Source organism: Muntiacus reevesi, chromosome 14 (genome assembly GCF_963930625.1).
Source record: "Muntiacus reevesi chromosome 14, mMunRee1.1, whole genome shotgun sequence".
In the NCBI taxonomy this organism is placed as follows: domain Eukaryota; kingdom Metazoa; phylum Chordata; class Mammalia; order Artiodactyla; family Cervidae; genus Muntiacus; species Muntiacus reevesi.
Genome location: NC_089262.1, coordinates 37475699 through 37493384, shown reverse-complemented (window position 1 = coordinate 37493384; position 17686 = coordinate 37475699). Strand labels below are relative to the sequence as shown.

General features: G+C 36.7%; 1 protein-coding gene across 1 annotated transcript in view; it reads right to left on the bottom strand.

The window, feature by feature from the left end:
* Positions 1-17686, bottom strand: part of CCDC152 (coiled-coil domain containing 152) — a 32041-nt gene that overhangs the window by 4816 nt on the left and 9539 nt on the right. Inside the window, exons 4-5 of the mRNA XM_065905558.1 lie at positions 4957-5021; positions 1448-1550 (exon numbers count right to left, since the gene is read on the bottom strand). Of these exons, the coding sequence (XP_065761630.1) occupies positions 1448-1550; positions 4957-5021 (168 nt within the window). The remainder of the gene's footprint in view (positions 1-1447; positions 1551-4956; positions 5022-17686) is intronic.

Here is a 17686-nt window from a genome sequence, read left to right as displayed (position 1 = left end):
GGTACGTATAGCATAAGGAGGGGACTGTTGTGGCCATGAAAATGCATCTTCAGATCTCCAACTTCAGGGAACGTAACTGACTCTTTGTTTTTCATGACCATGTTTATGCTGAGGTCACGATTCCCAAGAGCTGCTCCTAGCCACTGACTGAACTTGGCATGTATACTAAGGCAGATTTGTTTCTGAGAGTTGCAGAACTTGGTTGATGGGCAACTTTGGCCCAACTTTGCTGACTTTTTTCTTATAAATGTGTCACAGACTGACTTCTCCTGACCAGCACCCCTTTCTTCCTTCTCTTTTTCACATTGGTTCGACCTGTAACAGCTAACCCATCTCCCCCAGTTCCCCCCCATCTACCCTCATAAATGTTTTCCTTTACAAATCTCTTGAACGTCTAATTCTATCTAGGCATCTGCTTCTCAGAGTGCCCAAAGAAACTGCAAAACTCTTTTCTAAAGTCGTTGTATAATTTTCCAGTCCCACTGGTAATGTATGAGAATTCTAATTGCTCCATATCCTCACCAACACTTGGCATTGAAGTTTTGAGTCCATGGGATTGCAAAGAGTCGGACATGACTGAGTGACTGAACAACAGAAGGTGCAATGTGGTATCTCATTGTGGTTTTAATTTGCATTTTTCTACTAACCAATTATGTTGAACATGTTTTCATGTGCTTATTGTCATCTGTACATATTATTCGTGTCCAAATATTTTGTTCATTTCCTTATTGGGTTGTTTGACTTATTATTGAATTAAGAGTTCCTTATAGATTTTTGAACATAAGTTCTTTATCAGTTTTGCATTTGTAAGTATTATCTACTAGTCTGTAGCCTGTCTTTTCATTTTCTTTTGTGTTGAAGGACAGAAGTTAATAGTTTTTGATGTTCAATTTAGAATTTTTTCCTTTATTGTTTGTGCTTTTTGTTTCTTTGTAAGAAATTGTGGCTAACTCAGGGTCACAAAGATTATCTTCTATGCTTTCTTTAGCTGTTTTATAGATATAGGTTTACATTCAGACCTATTATTCAAGTTAATTTTTGCATATGGTGTGCATCTTGGCTTGTTAAACTTTTTAATACCTTTATGAAACCAGTTAACTCTCAACATTAGTTCATGAGACCTACTTTGCTGAAGGAAGAATATTTCATTAGTGAAATTATATTCAATATAATGAGTATATAAATATAAAAGCTAGCTTACATTTTATATTAATTTTACAATAATATTAACTATCTCACATTAAATAATGTTAAATTCAAACTCCATGAGTCCAATTTATAAATGTAATTTATATCACATAAATATATAGAAAGCAACAAAACCTAAATTCAGATGTGTTAAGACAGTATTTATTCAAGAATACTGGTAATTACTGAAAAAAATTATATATGCATGTAAATTTTTTTATGGAAGCTTAGAATTCAGTAAATTAAAAATAAAACTTACCTTTTTCCTGCATATCTTGATAAAGTTTTGTCATTTCAATCTTATGTCCCTCCTCTTTGATTTTCATTTCACTCATAAGTTTGGTGATATTACTCCTATGTTCCTATAGATTAAAACATATATTCATTGTTCAATTTAAGTATGTGTTGACATTTTTTGATTAATTAGATGAAATTTTCAGAGTTTATATTAATTTTTGATGTATGATTATATCTAGAGAGGAAAGAGATTGTTCATTGTTTGAATGCTAAACTTTGAGAAGGACCAATTTCTTGTTCAAGTAGAAAGATCATCTAGACACAATGATTTTTTATCTTTGCCTCCTGAATTCTCATCACCATATCCATAACTTATCATAGATGCTCAAAATATTTTAAGTGTGTGCAGAAATGCCATGAACATTAAAATATTTCAAAAAAGCCAAACTATATTGTAGAGCCAACTTTATGTATCATTTGATAGCCAGCAAGCTTACCCTAATATGGGGTGAATCTCTGAATGTGGGCTGAATTTCCATTTCTGACAATTATATAGACATCCCTAATCTCCAGGAGGAGGTTAAGCATTATCTATGGTAAGGGTCAGCTTTACGAGGAGGCTAAAGAAGGATGAATTTGGGATCTGAGAAGAGCTCAACAACTTCCTGAGATTAGTTTCACAGGTTGTTGAAGCAGAGAAGTGATTTATTATGCTCATAAGGAGAGTGGCATTTAAAAAAGTTTTATTTTATTTTTTGGTTGTGCTGGGTCTTCACTGCTGTACAAGGGCTTTCTCTAGTTGCAGAGAGCAAGGGCTACTCTCTAGTTGGGGTGCCTGGGCTTCGCATTGTGGTGGTTCCTCTCGTTGCAGATCTAGGCTCTAGGACATGGGCCTCAGTGGTTGTGGTGCGCGGGCCCGCTGCTCTATGGCACGTGGGCTCCACGCGGATCAAGGATCAAGCTCACGGCCCGTGTGCTGTCAGGTGAACTCCTACCTACCGCACCGCCAGGGAAGTCCCTGGAGAGTGGCACTGAGGAGATCCACCAGAGAGATTAAACTTTCAATTTTTCCAGAGGTATATTTCTAAATGGAGAGGAGTAAAGGAAAGAAGGGAGAATAAAAGAGAAGTGGGATAGTAAGAAAGAGACAATGAAGAAGGCAAGAGGCCCAGAAAAATCTTCTAATAAACATGGTAAGGCTTCCCAGGTGGCACCAGTGGTAAAGAATCTACCTGTCAGTGCAGGAGATGCAGGTAACGAGAGCTTGATCCCTGGGTCAGGAAGAACCCCTGGAGTAGGAAATGGCAACCCACTTCACTATTCTTGTCAAAATCCCATGGACAGAGGAGCCTGGTGGACTACAGTCCATGGGGTCGCAAAAAGCTGGACATGACTGGGCACACATGTGTGTTAAACACTGTAAAATCAGGGATTTTGTTTTTACTCACTGTTGTATTCCTACCTCCTGGTGTACATCCCTTGATATATATTCAATAAGAATACTAATAAGAATTGTTAGAGGTTCTTACCCTAGACCCAGATAAAGGGTTTTCAAGGGTCTGTTAACTTCCTGAAATTGTATGCAAAATCATGTGTGTGTGCATGCATGTGCCCTTTTGAGCACTTTTTTAAAAATCAGGGTTCATGGGTTTTAATAGATATTCAGTATATTCAGGTATTTGAGGATATTAAAAAAAGTCAGAATCCACTGGTTTAAGCAGCTATAATTAAAAATAAAAATTAACTTATATATATATAATTAAAAATTAAAAATTTCCTTAAATTCAAGAGGATACAGTCAGGATTCCTACTTGTGCCACTGAGTTTGCCAGAAAATTTGCAGGAATGGCTGAACCTATCCAACCATTGCCTTTGATTAAAGTTAGGTAGGTGACTGAAGGGGTCAATCTCATAGACTGTGATATTTTTCCTAGGCATGTATCTAGATTTCTAGCTGCTCTGGGAAACTCTAGGAGACAAATCTACATGTCTTTTCATTCTCCATTGATTTTTCCCACCTGACATGTTGCCATTAGTTTGGTAAGACTGAGGATTTTCACTGTAGTCTTGACGCATGAAGCCTATCTTAAATGTCTGGGTTGGTACCAGGCTGTATCTCACTAGGTTCTTCTCCTCTAGTATAACCTGTAACAGCCCCAAGGAATCCAATCCTTTCTTCTTTTTAAGGGAACAAAATTCCAACATGTTCTTCTTGATTGCCTTCTTTTCATTTGCTTTCTTGACAACTTTAAATGCCAAGGGACAGTTTCAGGTTATATTTTCCTATAAAACTTAAGAATTCTTCATATACAAGTTACAAATCTTCCAGTCTCATAAATACGGCTGTTAAGTAACTCCTAAGTTTATTTCTAGGGAGTGGTTATCCATATGTCTTGGATGTGCCTGGAGATGTTGTACTAGAGAATGTTCATTAGATTGAGGTTATCTTTAGTTTGCTTTGGACAGCAGTTAATAAGTGCAGAATCTTGGGTTACAGTGTTTGTTCTGTCATTCCCACCCCTCTGAAGATTCATATTATTTTAGACAAAGAAGTATTCTACAATTTGACATTAGAAGAGAAAGGAGGCATAAGTTTTCCCCCTTTCTGTTCCAGTTACACCCTGACTTCACAGTTATTGTTGAAATGTAAAGATATGAAAAGGATGGAAAAATAAAGGAAAGACATAAAGGAAATATAAAGAATGGGATATAACCCAGAGATATTTAAATTATTTCAAAATTGGTGATGAGAAGCTAAATTTTCCAAGAGTACATCAGATGCCATTCATTACTCCTGAGTATTACCTAGGAGCTCTGGCATGTTTAGAGAATTAGCTTGTGTTTCTTCAAAGGCTCTTTAAGTGAAGAACCAGATTGAAACAGAGATGATCCTTCAAGTTGAAGTTCTAAGGTGGATACATATCTAAGCTGAGTTTTGGAAATCTTAGATCTGCCAGAGTTTGACATATTGGCTCTTGGGAGATGAGAAAAAACTCACATAATAAACCTCCCAAAGGGCAGAGGGGTGGGAAATTATATTCATTGAGGAGGAGGATATTTTATGTTTTATGCTCTATAATTACTATCATGATGCTGTTCTTATAGAAGAGAAGAAAAAGTAGCAAAGTGTATGCTGGCTCTTGGGAGAAAATTAATTGGTGACCCACACAAAATGCTCTCTTCATTTGGATGGTGCCATAAAATTTCAATAGATAATTCAAATCATAAATACTGAAGGCATTCACTTTATCATAAAAAAGCTTTTATAAAGTGCTAATTAAGAGTATACCGAAGAATAAAAACTCAAACATAACTTTAAAATAAATGGCAAAATTGTTGCATCCCTTTTTGTCAAAAGAAAAAGTAATGCAAGCAATATACTAGTGCACTAGTCTGTAAAACACTAAGGGTCTTCAAAACTTGTATCTTTTTGGCTGCCTATATTAATGAAAAATGACTTTTTTTTTTTTCTTATTTGGGAAGACAATGCTCCACAGGGATTTGATTGACTATAAAGACACATAAACTTACCTGTTCATGCACTTTAAACTTTTCTTTCATAAGATCAGCATTTCTTTTTAGTTGTTCATTTTTACCTGTGTAAAAGTCATCGAAGAGTATTATAATATATAGAAGTTTTCAAATAATATGGGAATCAAGTTTCTGTTCATGTATGTATTAAACATGTGAATACAAAATCTACTACACATTAGGCTCTGTGCATGACATTGGGAATGCTGAAACAAAAAAATTATTGCTCTTCAAAGAACTTACAGCCTAGTGGTAAGACAGATGTGTAGGTAGTTATGATAATGCTGTGATAACCATTCTGTAATGGCAGCATGTCTGAAATATGGTGGGGAGATATGGAAGAAAAGCTTAGGTCATTTCTAAGTCAGGAAAGAGTTTATAGATGAGGAAGCACTTGATCTGAGACTTAAATAGTAAGTTGGAGGGATGTATTCCAGATACAGAAAACTATCCAGAAGACTTTGGACTTGAATCAATATAGCACATTTGGGAAAATTACAATTCAAGTACAGTATTGCTGGAGTGTAAATTATAAGGAGAATGTGTTAAATAGGTTGGGAAAGTAACTTTATAGGAGGTAGACAGATTCTGGGTGAAAAACTTTGAATTTTATTTTATAGGTTATAGACTCATCAAAGAATTCTGAACAGTGAAATGAAATGATTAGTTACATGTTCAAAAAGATTATCTGGCAGTGAGGAGGACAAATAGGGAAGGGGTTGACCCCAGAGGATGTCCATACATCAGTAATAGATCAAGTAAGAAATAATGGGAGCCTAAATTAGGTCACTGGCAGTAGGAGACAATGGAAAATAAAGACAACTATATAGATGATAGAATTACCAGGAGACTTAATACTGGTTGGATAGCAGCAGCAAAAGTGAAAGGGGAATCTGTGCCTTCTAGGTTTCTGATTTGAATGGATGAAAACTGTTAATCAAGTTGGGAAAAATTAAAAGGAGAAGATTTTTAGGAGTAGGATGATGAATCTCTATCTTTATCATGCCAAATTTGAAGTGTTTGAGATATCCAGGAGAATATTTCTTATAGGCTGAGAAACATTTAGAAGTGGCTAAAGGAAGACTATCCTATAAAGGAGACTAAGAAGTGTCCAGAGATGCAGGAGAGGGTGTTACTAAGAGAAGAGAGTTTATGGGGGTTATAATCCATGGCAGTAAATGCAATAAAAAGGTGAAATGAGAGAACTTTGAATCTGAAATCTTTGGGAGATCCCCAATTGTTCTAAGTTGAAGACTAGGTGAAAAGTGAAGTGAAAGTGAAAGTGGCTCAGTCATCTCCGACTCTTTGCAACCCCATGGACTGTATAGTCCATGTATGACTAATCCAGCGCAGAGTACTGAGGTGGGTAGCCTTTCCCTTCTTTAGGGGATCTTCCCAACCCAGGGATCGAACCCAGGTCTCCCACATTGCAGGTGGATTCTTTATCAGCTGAACCACAAGGGAAGCCCAAGCATACTGGATTGGGTAACCTATCCCTTCTCCAGTGGATCTTCCCGACCTAGGAATAGAACAGGGGTCTCCTGTATTGCAGGTGGATTCTTTACCAACTGAGCTATCAGGGAAGCCCAAAGACTAGATGAAGGTAAGGAAATAGAGATAGTGAGTGCAGACTATTCCCTTGAGATTCTATTGCAAAAGGAAAGAGTGAGGGTAATTGGAGGGAATAAATCCAAAATCAAGGACACTCTGTTGTGTTTACTGAAAGGATGGGAGAGATCTGAGTTGTTTAAAAGCTGAGAGGAATGACCAATAGAAAGAGGGAAATGAAAGAGAGAAAGGAAGGGACAATAGAAGATGCAACATCCCAGAAGAGAGAGGTGAAGAGAGATGAGAGTTAAGTGGAAAAATAACTTTGGATAGGAAGAAGGAATTTTTTCCTTCAAAGCAAAGGAGGAAGAAGTAAGGATATGTCTGTGTATGAATACATTGGAGGAACTGCAGTGGGAAGAAGGGGTAGTGGGTGACAGAAAATCAGGTAGTTTATGTCTGACAGTTTTCATTTTTTCTATGAAATAGAAAGTATAGTAGGTTCAAAGAGAAAGAAATGTTTAAAGTTGGGGACTTAATGAAAAATTTAAAAGCCTGGATAAATTAAGGGTATATGTGAAACTGGGACTCAAATTAAAATGTGTTTGCAATTTATGTTTTTTTTGTTTTTTTTTTTACCAATAGCCTTCAGTGCCTAAAGCACTGTAAGTCAAACAAGTATATGGCTGGATTGATCTGTATTTGAGGATTAGTATAGTTTGTATACTAGGATAGGTGAGGGAAACAAAACTACTGTCCAAAAAGATGAGGGACTTCCCTGGTGGTCCAGTGGCTAAGACTCTGAGCTCTCAATGCAGGGAGTCAGGGGTCGATCCCTGATCAGGGAACTAGATCCCATACACTGCAACTAAGACTTGGTGTGGCCAAATAAACAAATAAATATTTTCAAAAAGAAGATGAGTTGATATCCTAAGCTAAGCTAAACTAGAAGGAAAGGAAGGTTTAATCTTTGACCAACATTACTGAGAACCATAGTTTTATTTATATAATGCCCTATTAAGTAAAACTTAGGAAAAAATGAATTTAAGTAAAATACAGTTTTGCATCTTCAATTTGCCCTACTATTTCATACCTATCATAATTTTGACTTTTTTTTTAATCAAAACTCTTCTCTTGACAAGGCATGATGGAGACGGAGGGGTGCTTCACATTTTTATATATTCACTCTTATTAATCACTAGGTGTTTTAAGGAAAATCAGATATACTTAGATCAGGAAAAAGTCAGTCCTGATTTAGTGTGTGGTGAGGGTTTGAAGATTGCCAGGAGAAATATCAACAAACTCAGATATGCTGATGCACCCTTATGACAGAAAGTGAAGAGGAACTAAGAAGCTTCTTGATGAAAGTGAAACAGGAGATTGAAAAAGTTGGCTTAAAGCTCAACATTCAGAAAACTAAGATCATGGCATCTGGTCCCATCACTTCATGGGAAATAGATGGGGAAACAGTGGAAACAGTGTCAGACTTTATTTTTTGGGGCTCCAAAATCACTGCAGATGGTGACTGCAGCCATGAAATTAAAAGACGCTTACTCCTTGGAAGGAAAGTTATGACCAACCTAGATAGCATGTTAAAAAGCAGAGACATTACTTTGCTAACAAAGGTCCGTCTAGTCAACGCTATGGTTTTTCCACTGGTCATGTATGGATGTGAGAGTTGGACTGTGAAGAAAGCTGAGTGCTGAAGAATTGATACTTTTGAACTGTGGTGTTGGAGAAGACTCTTGAGAGTTCCTTGAACTGCAAGGGGATTCAACCAGTCCATCCTAAAGGAGATCAGTCCTGGGTGTTCATTAGAAGAACTGACGTTGAAGCTGAAACTCCAATACTTTGACCACCTCATGTGAAGAGTTAACTCATTGGAAAAGACCCTGATGCTGGGAGGGATTGGGGGCAGGAGGAGAAGGGGACGACAGAGGATGAGATGGCTGGATGGCATCACCGATTCGATGGACATGAGTTTGAGTAAACTCTGGGAGTTGGTGATGGACAGGGAGGCCTGGCGTGCTGCGATTCACGGGGTTGCAAAGAGTCGGACACGACTGAGAGACTGAACTGAACTGAGGGTTTGAAACAGAGCAAGGATCTGTACCTGAGCCAGACATTAAAGGTGCCCATTTAAAAATTCTTTGTTCCTGCTGATCAATTTGTAGGGCTCTTTGTATTGTAGATATAAACTAAGTTGGTATTTGAAAACACTTTTATTTCAAATAAATGATTTGTTTTTTGACTTGTTTTACACATAGCATGTAGAGTTCTTTTTACATTGTTGTTGTTTGTACTTGTGTTGCAATGTTGTTAAGAAAGTGTGTTAGGTCTTTTTTTTCCTTTATATAGTAACTGAGCTTCCCAGATTGGTTAAGATGATATCCCTCAGCTCCAGGTTGTATGCTTTTCCTGGATTTTAAGTGTCTATTGTTCTTTTTTGCACTAAAGTGTTTTTTTAAATCCATCTGGAATTTATTGTTCATATGGTTGGAAAACTTTTCAGCACATACTTTACTGGTATGTGCCAGTACCATACTTTAAAATATCATTCATTTTCAATAAATTGAAATATTCCTTGCATCATACATTAAGTTAGCAAATATTGGGGCCTGTTTCTAGAATCTAGATCATTCTTTCCATGGATGTATTTTTCACTTTCTATGCCAATACCATATTGATTTCATTACAGTGGCTTCAGAACATGCTGTTTTCTGGTAGTGGAAGTCCTCCTCCCTTACGTTCTTATTTTTCATATTTTGTTTTTGTTTATTTGTTTCTTCTGTTAAATGAACTGTAACGTTAGCTTATGCAATCTTCTCCTTTACCCCTAAATTTAATATTTTAATTTAAACTACATGAAATGTGTATATTAAATTCAGAAAAATGACATTTTAATGATGTTAAGTCTTCCCTCTGCCAGAAATACTGATCAACCCATCTAAATGTTATGTTAGTATCTAGCTTTGGCATATCTGTAATTATGCTAAACAGAAGCACATAACTTACCTATGAATTAAAGTCATCTACTGAAGAAATAGCTAACCTCCTTAATATTTCATACTGCACCTCAGTTGACTTTTTGTTGGCTTTCATCATCAACATATAATCCATGTTATATTATTATTATAATCCATGTTATATTATTATTGTTGGCACTGCTCTTTTTCATCATCTTCCCGGATTTTACATTAGAATTTCAAACACATCTCTCTATTTCCTTAAGATATAAGACTCCTGCTGCACTGGCTGGAGTAGAGATAAATTCAAATAGCATCTTGATCACTGTAGCGTCCACCTGGTTCTGATATTTGACAAGGAATTGCTCTCTAACCTGAGCTAGACTTTGCTTTAAATCCAGAAAGAAGGAAATGGTCTTCTAAGAAACAAGAATGAACAAGCAACTCTATCAGATCCTTTCTTACTACTTCTGTTACTTCTATTAGCCAAACAAAAGATGATGACATGGAACAAAAGGGAGAAATAGGGAAATTCATAGGTATTTTTCATTTCAGTCTTTTTTTACTCATCAGTAAGCAGAAGGTAGACAGTGTTGGTAGAATGTGCATGTCTCAAGAAATAAAACCAGTGAAAAATGGTTGAGGTAGTTTTGTGCAGCATTTCCACTATTCTGGTAAGAATGAAATAGATATACAAGTATAAACTATGAAGTATTAATCATGTACTTCTGTACTTCCACATATGAGTTGTGTTCTTTGAATTTAAAACTAGGTTGTACAATAGAAAGATGAATAGTAAAATTCATGCTCATAATTAAAATTAAAAGCATTTTTCACTGACAGCGATAAATAAAATATCCTGACAATTGAGACAGACAACCAAAGAAAGAAGCTTTATATTTCAGAACCTTTAATGTTATTTTTTCCCCCTGCTTTTTGAACATGGGCTACACGTTTTCACTTTGCACTGAGCCCTGAAAATTATGTTGGTAGCCTCAATTATTTATAGGTTTTGTTCTTTACCTTCCTTTTAATGTTCGTTTAAGAAATCTCTCTTGGAAGGTGGCAATTTTTAAATAATGAAGATTCTACAGTATATATTCATAAGAAGTCATTTCCCCATACTTAGAAGATGCTTATATAAATATGATAGCATTCTTCAAAAGATATACTATAAGCTAACAAGTCTGATTATTTTAAGGTCTTTCTCACAATTATATTGAAAAAACTATTTCTACATTTTTCAAACTAATTTTCATTAAGCATTATTTTTTTCTTAAGTAGTAGTTGATCATGGATTAGCTTAGTTTCTCATACAATTCTTTTATAGAATAACACTGAATATATGCTTTTGCTCTATTCAAAACATTCTGATCAGTGATCAGTTTTGACTACATCATTTTGTTTAGCACAATTTTGTACAGTAAAGCTGCACTGTCCCTAACAATGTCTTCCTTAAGATCCACTCTTTTAGAGTATAAAGTCTCAAGTAAATTTAAGTTATTCAGGCTCAGTTCAGACAGGAAAAAAGCAATATTAAGTTGTAATAAATTAGAGAAAATTGGCAAATATGTTTGAATTCTACTGATTTTGGAGGTGCTCTGTATTTTCGGCTTTCAGGTCTCTATTTTTTTCTCTTTTCACTGCCCATGTGTTTAAATTCCTGAAATTCAATTGATCTAGGGCTGGTTATATCGCAATAATTCTCCTCTAGTGGAAAAAGAGCTCTGAATCTTGTTTTCTTTGCCCGGGCAGTAATAGCCACTGATGATAAGTTAGCAGGTATAATGTCACTATCTCTCATGTGGTGAATTACTGAGATTCTCCTAAAGTAGAATATAGAATAATATATTTACAATAATATAAGAAACTATAAAAGTATTCCTATCATTTATGAGATATTGTGATGAATCATACTCTATTTTATGTTGATATCCTGAACTCCAAACACATATTACTTCAAAGATAGAATGAATTCATTCTTTGAAGTATAAAGACCAAATTGGGATGCAGAGGATAGGGTGATGGAGCAACAAGAAAACAGAGGCTCACAGTATAAAGGGCTGCCAACACTCTTGCATGATCTACACAATGGGCCCTTGCCTTTCTCCAGCCTGATAGACGGCATAACAGATGTCATTAAGTATTGTTTCCTGACTTTCCTTCTCTGTGCCAGGTTAGCAGTAATAAATGAAGAGCTCCTTTGGTCCTTGACAATGAGAACATTTCAGAAAATATATTTGACTTAATCATCCAGTCACGCATGAGAATGGGAGACTCAGGTTTTCCCGTAAGTTACGGAGTTCCAGCGCTGTTGCCACAGATGCTTTGCTGTGGTTCAGTTGCTAAGTCATGTCCGACTCTGTGCACTGCATGGACTGTAGCCCACCAGGCTCCTCTGTCCATAGGATTCTCTAGGCAAGAATACTGGAGTGGGTGGCCATTTCCTTCTCCAGGGGATCTTCCTGACCTAGGGATCAAACCTGAGTCTCCTGCATCAGCAGCCAGATTCTTTACTACTGAGCCATCAGGGAATAGTAAGAGGGATCACCCACCATCTCAGATGTAACTGGGAAATACTAAGAGGGAACAGGCGGGCCAACATAAATAACAAAAATCACAAAACCTAAAAAGTAGTGACAAACAGATGAAGTATTCTAAACTAATATTCTCTAAACTCTCATAATTGTGTGTCCTGTTAATAAAAATAATGAGAATGTACACCCCAATTCTTGTCTAGTTATTTAAAATTACATATATATGTCACTTTATTACTGTATATAATTCTTAAAATGGATACAAGTAGAAGTTAAGGTGAACTAAAGAGGAAAAAATGTTAATTTATTCTAATATTACTTAAAGCACTGTTATAAAACTTTAAAATTATTGAATCACTATTATTGTTAATAAATTTTAGTGAGATAATGCCACTGGAAATGCATCCGTAGCTTTTAGAATGTTGACTTAACTCTTTGATTATGAAAATATTTTTAATATTCTGGCTGTTTTGATACTTGGATTTGATGGTAAAAATGCATTACTGGCTGCACTTACTAAATCATAACACAGTCATCCTTGGGTTTCCATTGGAGATTAGTTCCAGGACCGCTGTGGGTACCAAAATTCATGGATATACTCCAGCCCCTTACATAAAATGGTGTAGTATTTGCATAAAGGCAATGGCAACCCACTCCAGTACTCTTGCCTGGAAAATCCCATGGAGGGAGGAGCCTGGTAGGCTGTAGTCCATGGGGTCGCTAAGAGTTGGACATGACTGAGCGACTTCACTTTCACTTTTCACTTTCATGCATTGGAGAAGGAAATGGCAACCCGCTCCAGTATTCTTGCCTGGAGAATCCCAGGGATGGGGGAGCCTGGTGGGCTGTCGTCTATGGGGTTGCATAGAGTCGGACATGATTGAAGCAACTTAGCAGCAGCAGCAGCAGCAGCATGCACATTCTGTATATCTTTTTAATAATTTTTTATCTCTAGATTACTTATAGCACCTAATACAATGTAAGTGCTATGTAAATAGTTATAAATACAATGTAAATAGTTACTTTTGTTGTTGTCCAGTCACCAAGTCATGTCCAACTCTTGGTGACCCCATGAACTGCAGCATGCCAAGCCTTCCTGTCCCTCACCATCTCCTGGACTTTGCCCAAATTCATGTCCATTGAATCAGTGATGCCCTCCAATCATCTCATCCTCTGTTGCCCTCTTTTCCTGCCTTCAATCTTTACCAACATCAGGGTCTTTTCCAAAGAGTAAGCTGTTCGCATCAGGTGGCCAAATCATTGCAGCTTCAGCATCAGTCCTTTCAATGAATATTTAGTCTTGATTTCCTTTAGGATTGACTGGTTTGATCTCTTTGCTGTCCAAGGGACTCTCAAGAGTCTTCTCTAGCACCACAGTTTGAAAGCATCAATTCTTTGGTGCTCTACCTTCTTTATGGTACATCTATACATGACTACTGGAAAAACCAAAGGTTTGACTAGATGGACCTTTGTCATTTGTCAGCAAAGTGATGTCTCTGCTTTTAAATACACTGTCTAGGTTGGTCATAGATTTCCTGCCAAGAAGCAGTCATCTTCTAATTTCATGGTTGCAGTCACCATCCTGAGTGATTTTAGAGCCCAAGAAGAGGAAATCTGTCACTGCTTCCATGTTTTTCCCTTCTATTTGCCATGAAGGAATGGAATTGGATGCCATGATCTCAGTTTTTTTAATATTGAGTTTTAAGCCAGCTTTTTCATTCTCCTCTTTCACCTTCATCAAGAGGCTCTTTAGTTCCTCTTTGCTTTCTGCCATTAATAGTTAGTAGCCCTTGGCAAATTCAAGTTTTGCTTTTTTGAAACCTTCTGAATTTTTTTTCAAGTATTTTCAGTCTGGGTTGGTTGAACCCATGGATGCAGGACCTGCAGATATGAAGGGTCTAAGGTACTCATTTTTCAGTCCCAAATACTGATTATGCAAAAGTGATTTGTTTTTGAAATTCTGTTAAATCCATCTTCCTTGATGTTATTATAAGCCTCTCAAAAGAGTTTTGAAAACAAACATTTAACAAAGGGTTGAGAATCATTGTCAGATCATTGTTTGAAGAATTTTTAATTGAATTTAGCATTTCTATGCCAAATTTAATACACAAGTAAAAATATTTAAAGTTGACACATTTTTGGCCCCCAACCACTTAATGATGGAACCATTTCTAAATATTCATTTGCAAACAGTCCTGCTATAGATTAATTTTTTCAAAGGCAGTTATACTTGGCCACCATTGGCTGACATTTCATCAGTTATGATAGTTTTTCATTATTTTTAAACTTTTTAATGTGTCTGAACTTGTACAAGGGTAGAAATGACAGCTCTGCTACTTTTTTTTTTGCTACTTTTTTATTGCTGATTTGTGCTTGCATTATTAGTACTATTGTCAAACATGTTTTATTTCTTAAAGCTACTGTCCAGTTTGAAAGGATTATTTTGATTGTAAGTAGCTAATATAATGTATAAACCCTCTTAAGCAGGTCCATGTAGACTGTGCTACATATCAGTACACTGAGATAAGAAAAAATAAAGATGCAACAGTTTAGTTTTAGAACTCCTACTCTCCTTGGGAGAAGAAGAATCTTGTGTATCATAAATGATGTATAACTGATATGCAGAAAGAATAAGGAATAACATTCCATTATTAAATTTTCATCAAATTATTTGCCTTCAGTTCAGCTGCTCAATCGTGTCCGACTCTTTGCGACCCCATGAACTGCAGCACGCCCAGCCTCCCTGTTCATCAGCAAGTCCTGGAGTTTACTCAAACTCATGTCCATTGAGTCGGTGATGCCATCCAACCATCTCATCCTCTATTGTCCCCTTCTCCTCCCGCCTTCAATCTTTCCCAGCATCAGGGTCTTTTCCAGTGAGTCAGCTCTTCGCATGAGGTGGCCAAAGTATTGGAGTTTCAGCTTCAGCATCAGTCCTTCCAATGAAAATCCAGGACTGATCTCCTTTAGGCTGGACTGGTTAGATCTCCTTGCAGTCCAAGGGACTCTCAAGAGTCTTCTCCAACACCACAGTTCAAAAGCATCAATTCTTCGGCGCTCAGCTTTCTTTATAGTCCAACTCTCACATCCGTACATGACTGACTGCTGCTGCTGCTGCTAAGTCGCTTCAGTCATGTCCGACTCTGCGACCCCATAGACGGAAGTCCACCAGGCTCCTCCGTCCCTGGGATTCTCCAGGCAAGAACACTGGAGTGGGTTGCCATGTCCTTCTCCAATGCGTAAAAGTGAAAGTGAAGTCACTCAGTCGTGTCCGACTCCTCATGACCCTATGGTCTGTAGCCTACCAGGCTCCTCCGTCCATGGGATTTTCCAGTCAAGAGTACTGGAGTGGGTTGCCATTTCCTTCTCTAGTACATGACTACTTTTAATAAAAAATAAGCATTAATAGGAATTGTGTTGTTTTCTTTCTGCATCTCAATGGATCATCTTTTACACAGCCCATAAGCATCTACTGAAAAGACTGATGGATGAGAGTAAAGGGAGGTATCATTTCTCTCATAGTGGCTGAAGAAACTCTTAAGTTTAGAGGGCAGCTGGTTCAGTAACTCAATAATGCAGTCAAGACACCATGTCCTTTTAGTCTCTCCTTGCTGCTCTCCTCAATGTTGTCATCACTTTCAGGTTGAAAGCAAACAGTCTGCAACAATTTCAGGCATTATATGCAGACTTAACAACAACCAGAAGAACAGTTTTTTGGAAGAGAGGAAAATATTTCAGAAGCCCTCCCTTGGAGTTGGGGTGTAACTAACTTCTCCCGAGTCATATAATCACGTGGAATAAGAATGAATTTTAGAAAAAAAAGTCAGGTTTATATTAAGAAAAGGAAATAGTTTCTAGGGAGGCAGACATTTACAACCACTGTAACATTGATAAGCAAATTATCCATACAATCTTGAGAATCAAACAGATGAAAGAGAAGACAGGTAGTTCACATCTATCACATTGATCAAAACCTGTAGAAGCACTGGACAAATGAAATCAGTGAATCACTATTCCTGAGAGGCAGCATAGCAAATCCATTTTTCAGAAGTGGATTATTAAAAGATCTGTACTACCATATCTATGAAAATATGATATTCTTGACTATTGGTTGATATTTGATAATCTCTTATAAAGCAATATGTTTAACATGTTTATAATTATCAACTTTCTGGAACTTCAAAGTATTTAATGTTAATTTCTGATAGATGTTTTATTTGAACAAAACCCTGGAAAGAGTTAAACTCCTGGAAAGAGTTGAATCCTGTAAAGGATTATGAACAGATACATTAAAAAAAAAATGCAGCTAGGTGTCATATTTAGTCAGAGAAAGGAAAAGTTGTTCTGAGCCATTGGCGCTGAGATGGAAAATTGAAAGCCCAAACCAGGTGTGGGATAGGGATCAAATACTGGGAAAAAATGAGCAGGATGCTAGAACCAAGTCAAGCAAAAATCTATGGGACATACCGTAATCAGACATCTGCAGGAAAAAAATTTTAAAAAAGATATTGGAGATGGTATGGTTCCCTATCCACTACCCTTCTTGATCTCCAGAACAGTTCTTAGTAGTGTATTAACATGGAAACGAATCCTTATGAACTGCAGATGCTGTTGGGCAGTGTAAGTGTGAAGTCTTCTGATCCAATTTCTATATTTGTTTCATTAACACTTAAGGAGATATTTTAAGGTAAAGCAATGGGGAAAAAATAAGAACTAATAGTAATTCTTAAAAGACTATAAGGAATAACACATCAAATCAAATAAATATCATGTAAGGTCAGTATTGTATCTCCCCTACATATGTAAAGTAGTTTCATTATGAGAAAAGCAGAGGACTAAGATAAAAAAATTCATATTGTTTGGTGTCAGTTTTATGAGAACTTAGTGGCAATTTAGTTTAAACTCTAATATAGTAGAGGAAGATCCTAGAAGAAGGGATAGGCTACCCACCCCAGTATTCTTGGACTTCCCTTGTGGCTCCGCTGGTAAAGAATCTACCTGCAATGTGGCAGCCCTGGGTTCAATCCCTGGGTTGGGAAGATCCCCTGGAGAAGTGAAAGGCTACCTACTCTAGTATTCTGGCCTGGAGAATTCCATGGACTGTATGGTCATGGGTTCACAAAGAGTGGGACACGACTGAACAACTTTTATTAATTAATTATAGTAGAGGAAAATGCCACTAACATTGCACTGTAGCTAAATTAAAGCAAGACAAAACACTTGGTTGCCTTGTTTTGTCAATGGTGGCCTATTGGTCTAGCATGACTATCCAAGTAAGACAAGCTGAAGATGTTAGCTTCATTTACACAAATAAAGCCTGACTTAATGACAGAAATTAAAGAGCAAACTATCACTGAAGTTTGAATAGAATACTCATGATGTAATTACTCATATACCCATCTTTTAAAACTGAACACAAGGTTATTAAAGACCAAGAATATTACTGAGAATAAATATACTTCTAACCTTTCTAATAAAGAGAATTACTATAATCAACTATAAAACCCTGATGTTCTTGTCAGAATATGACTGAATTGTTCTGTTCAGCATGACATTTCTTATGTTACAATAATTTAGGAAGATATTGAGTAGTAAGGAATCCTGCCCTTAGCTGATAAATTTAACAAGATCAGATTAAGAGAAGATTACTGTCACCAATGTAAAAACTTTCTAGTCTTA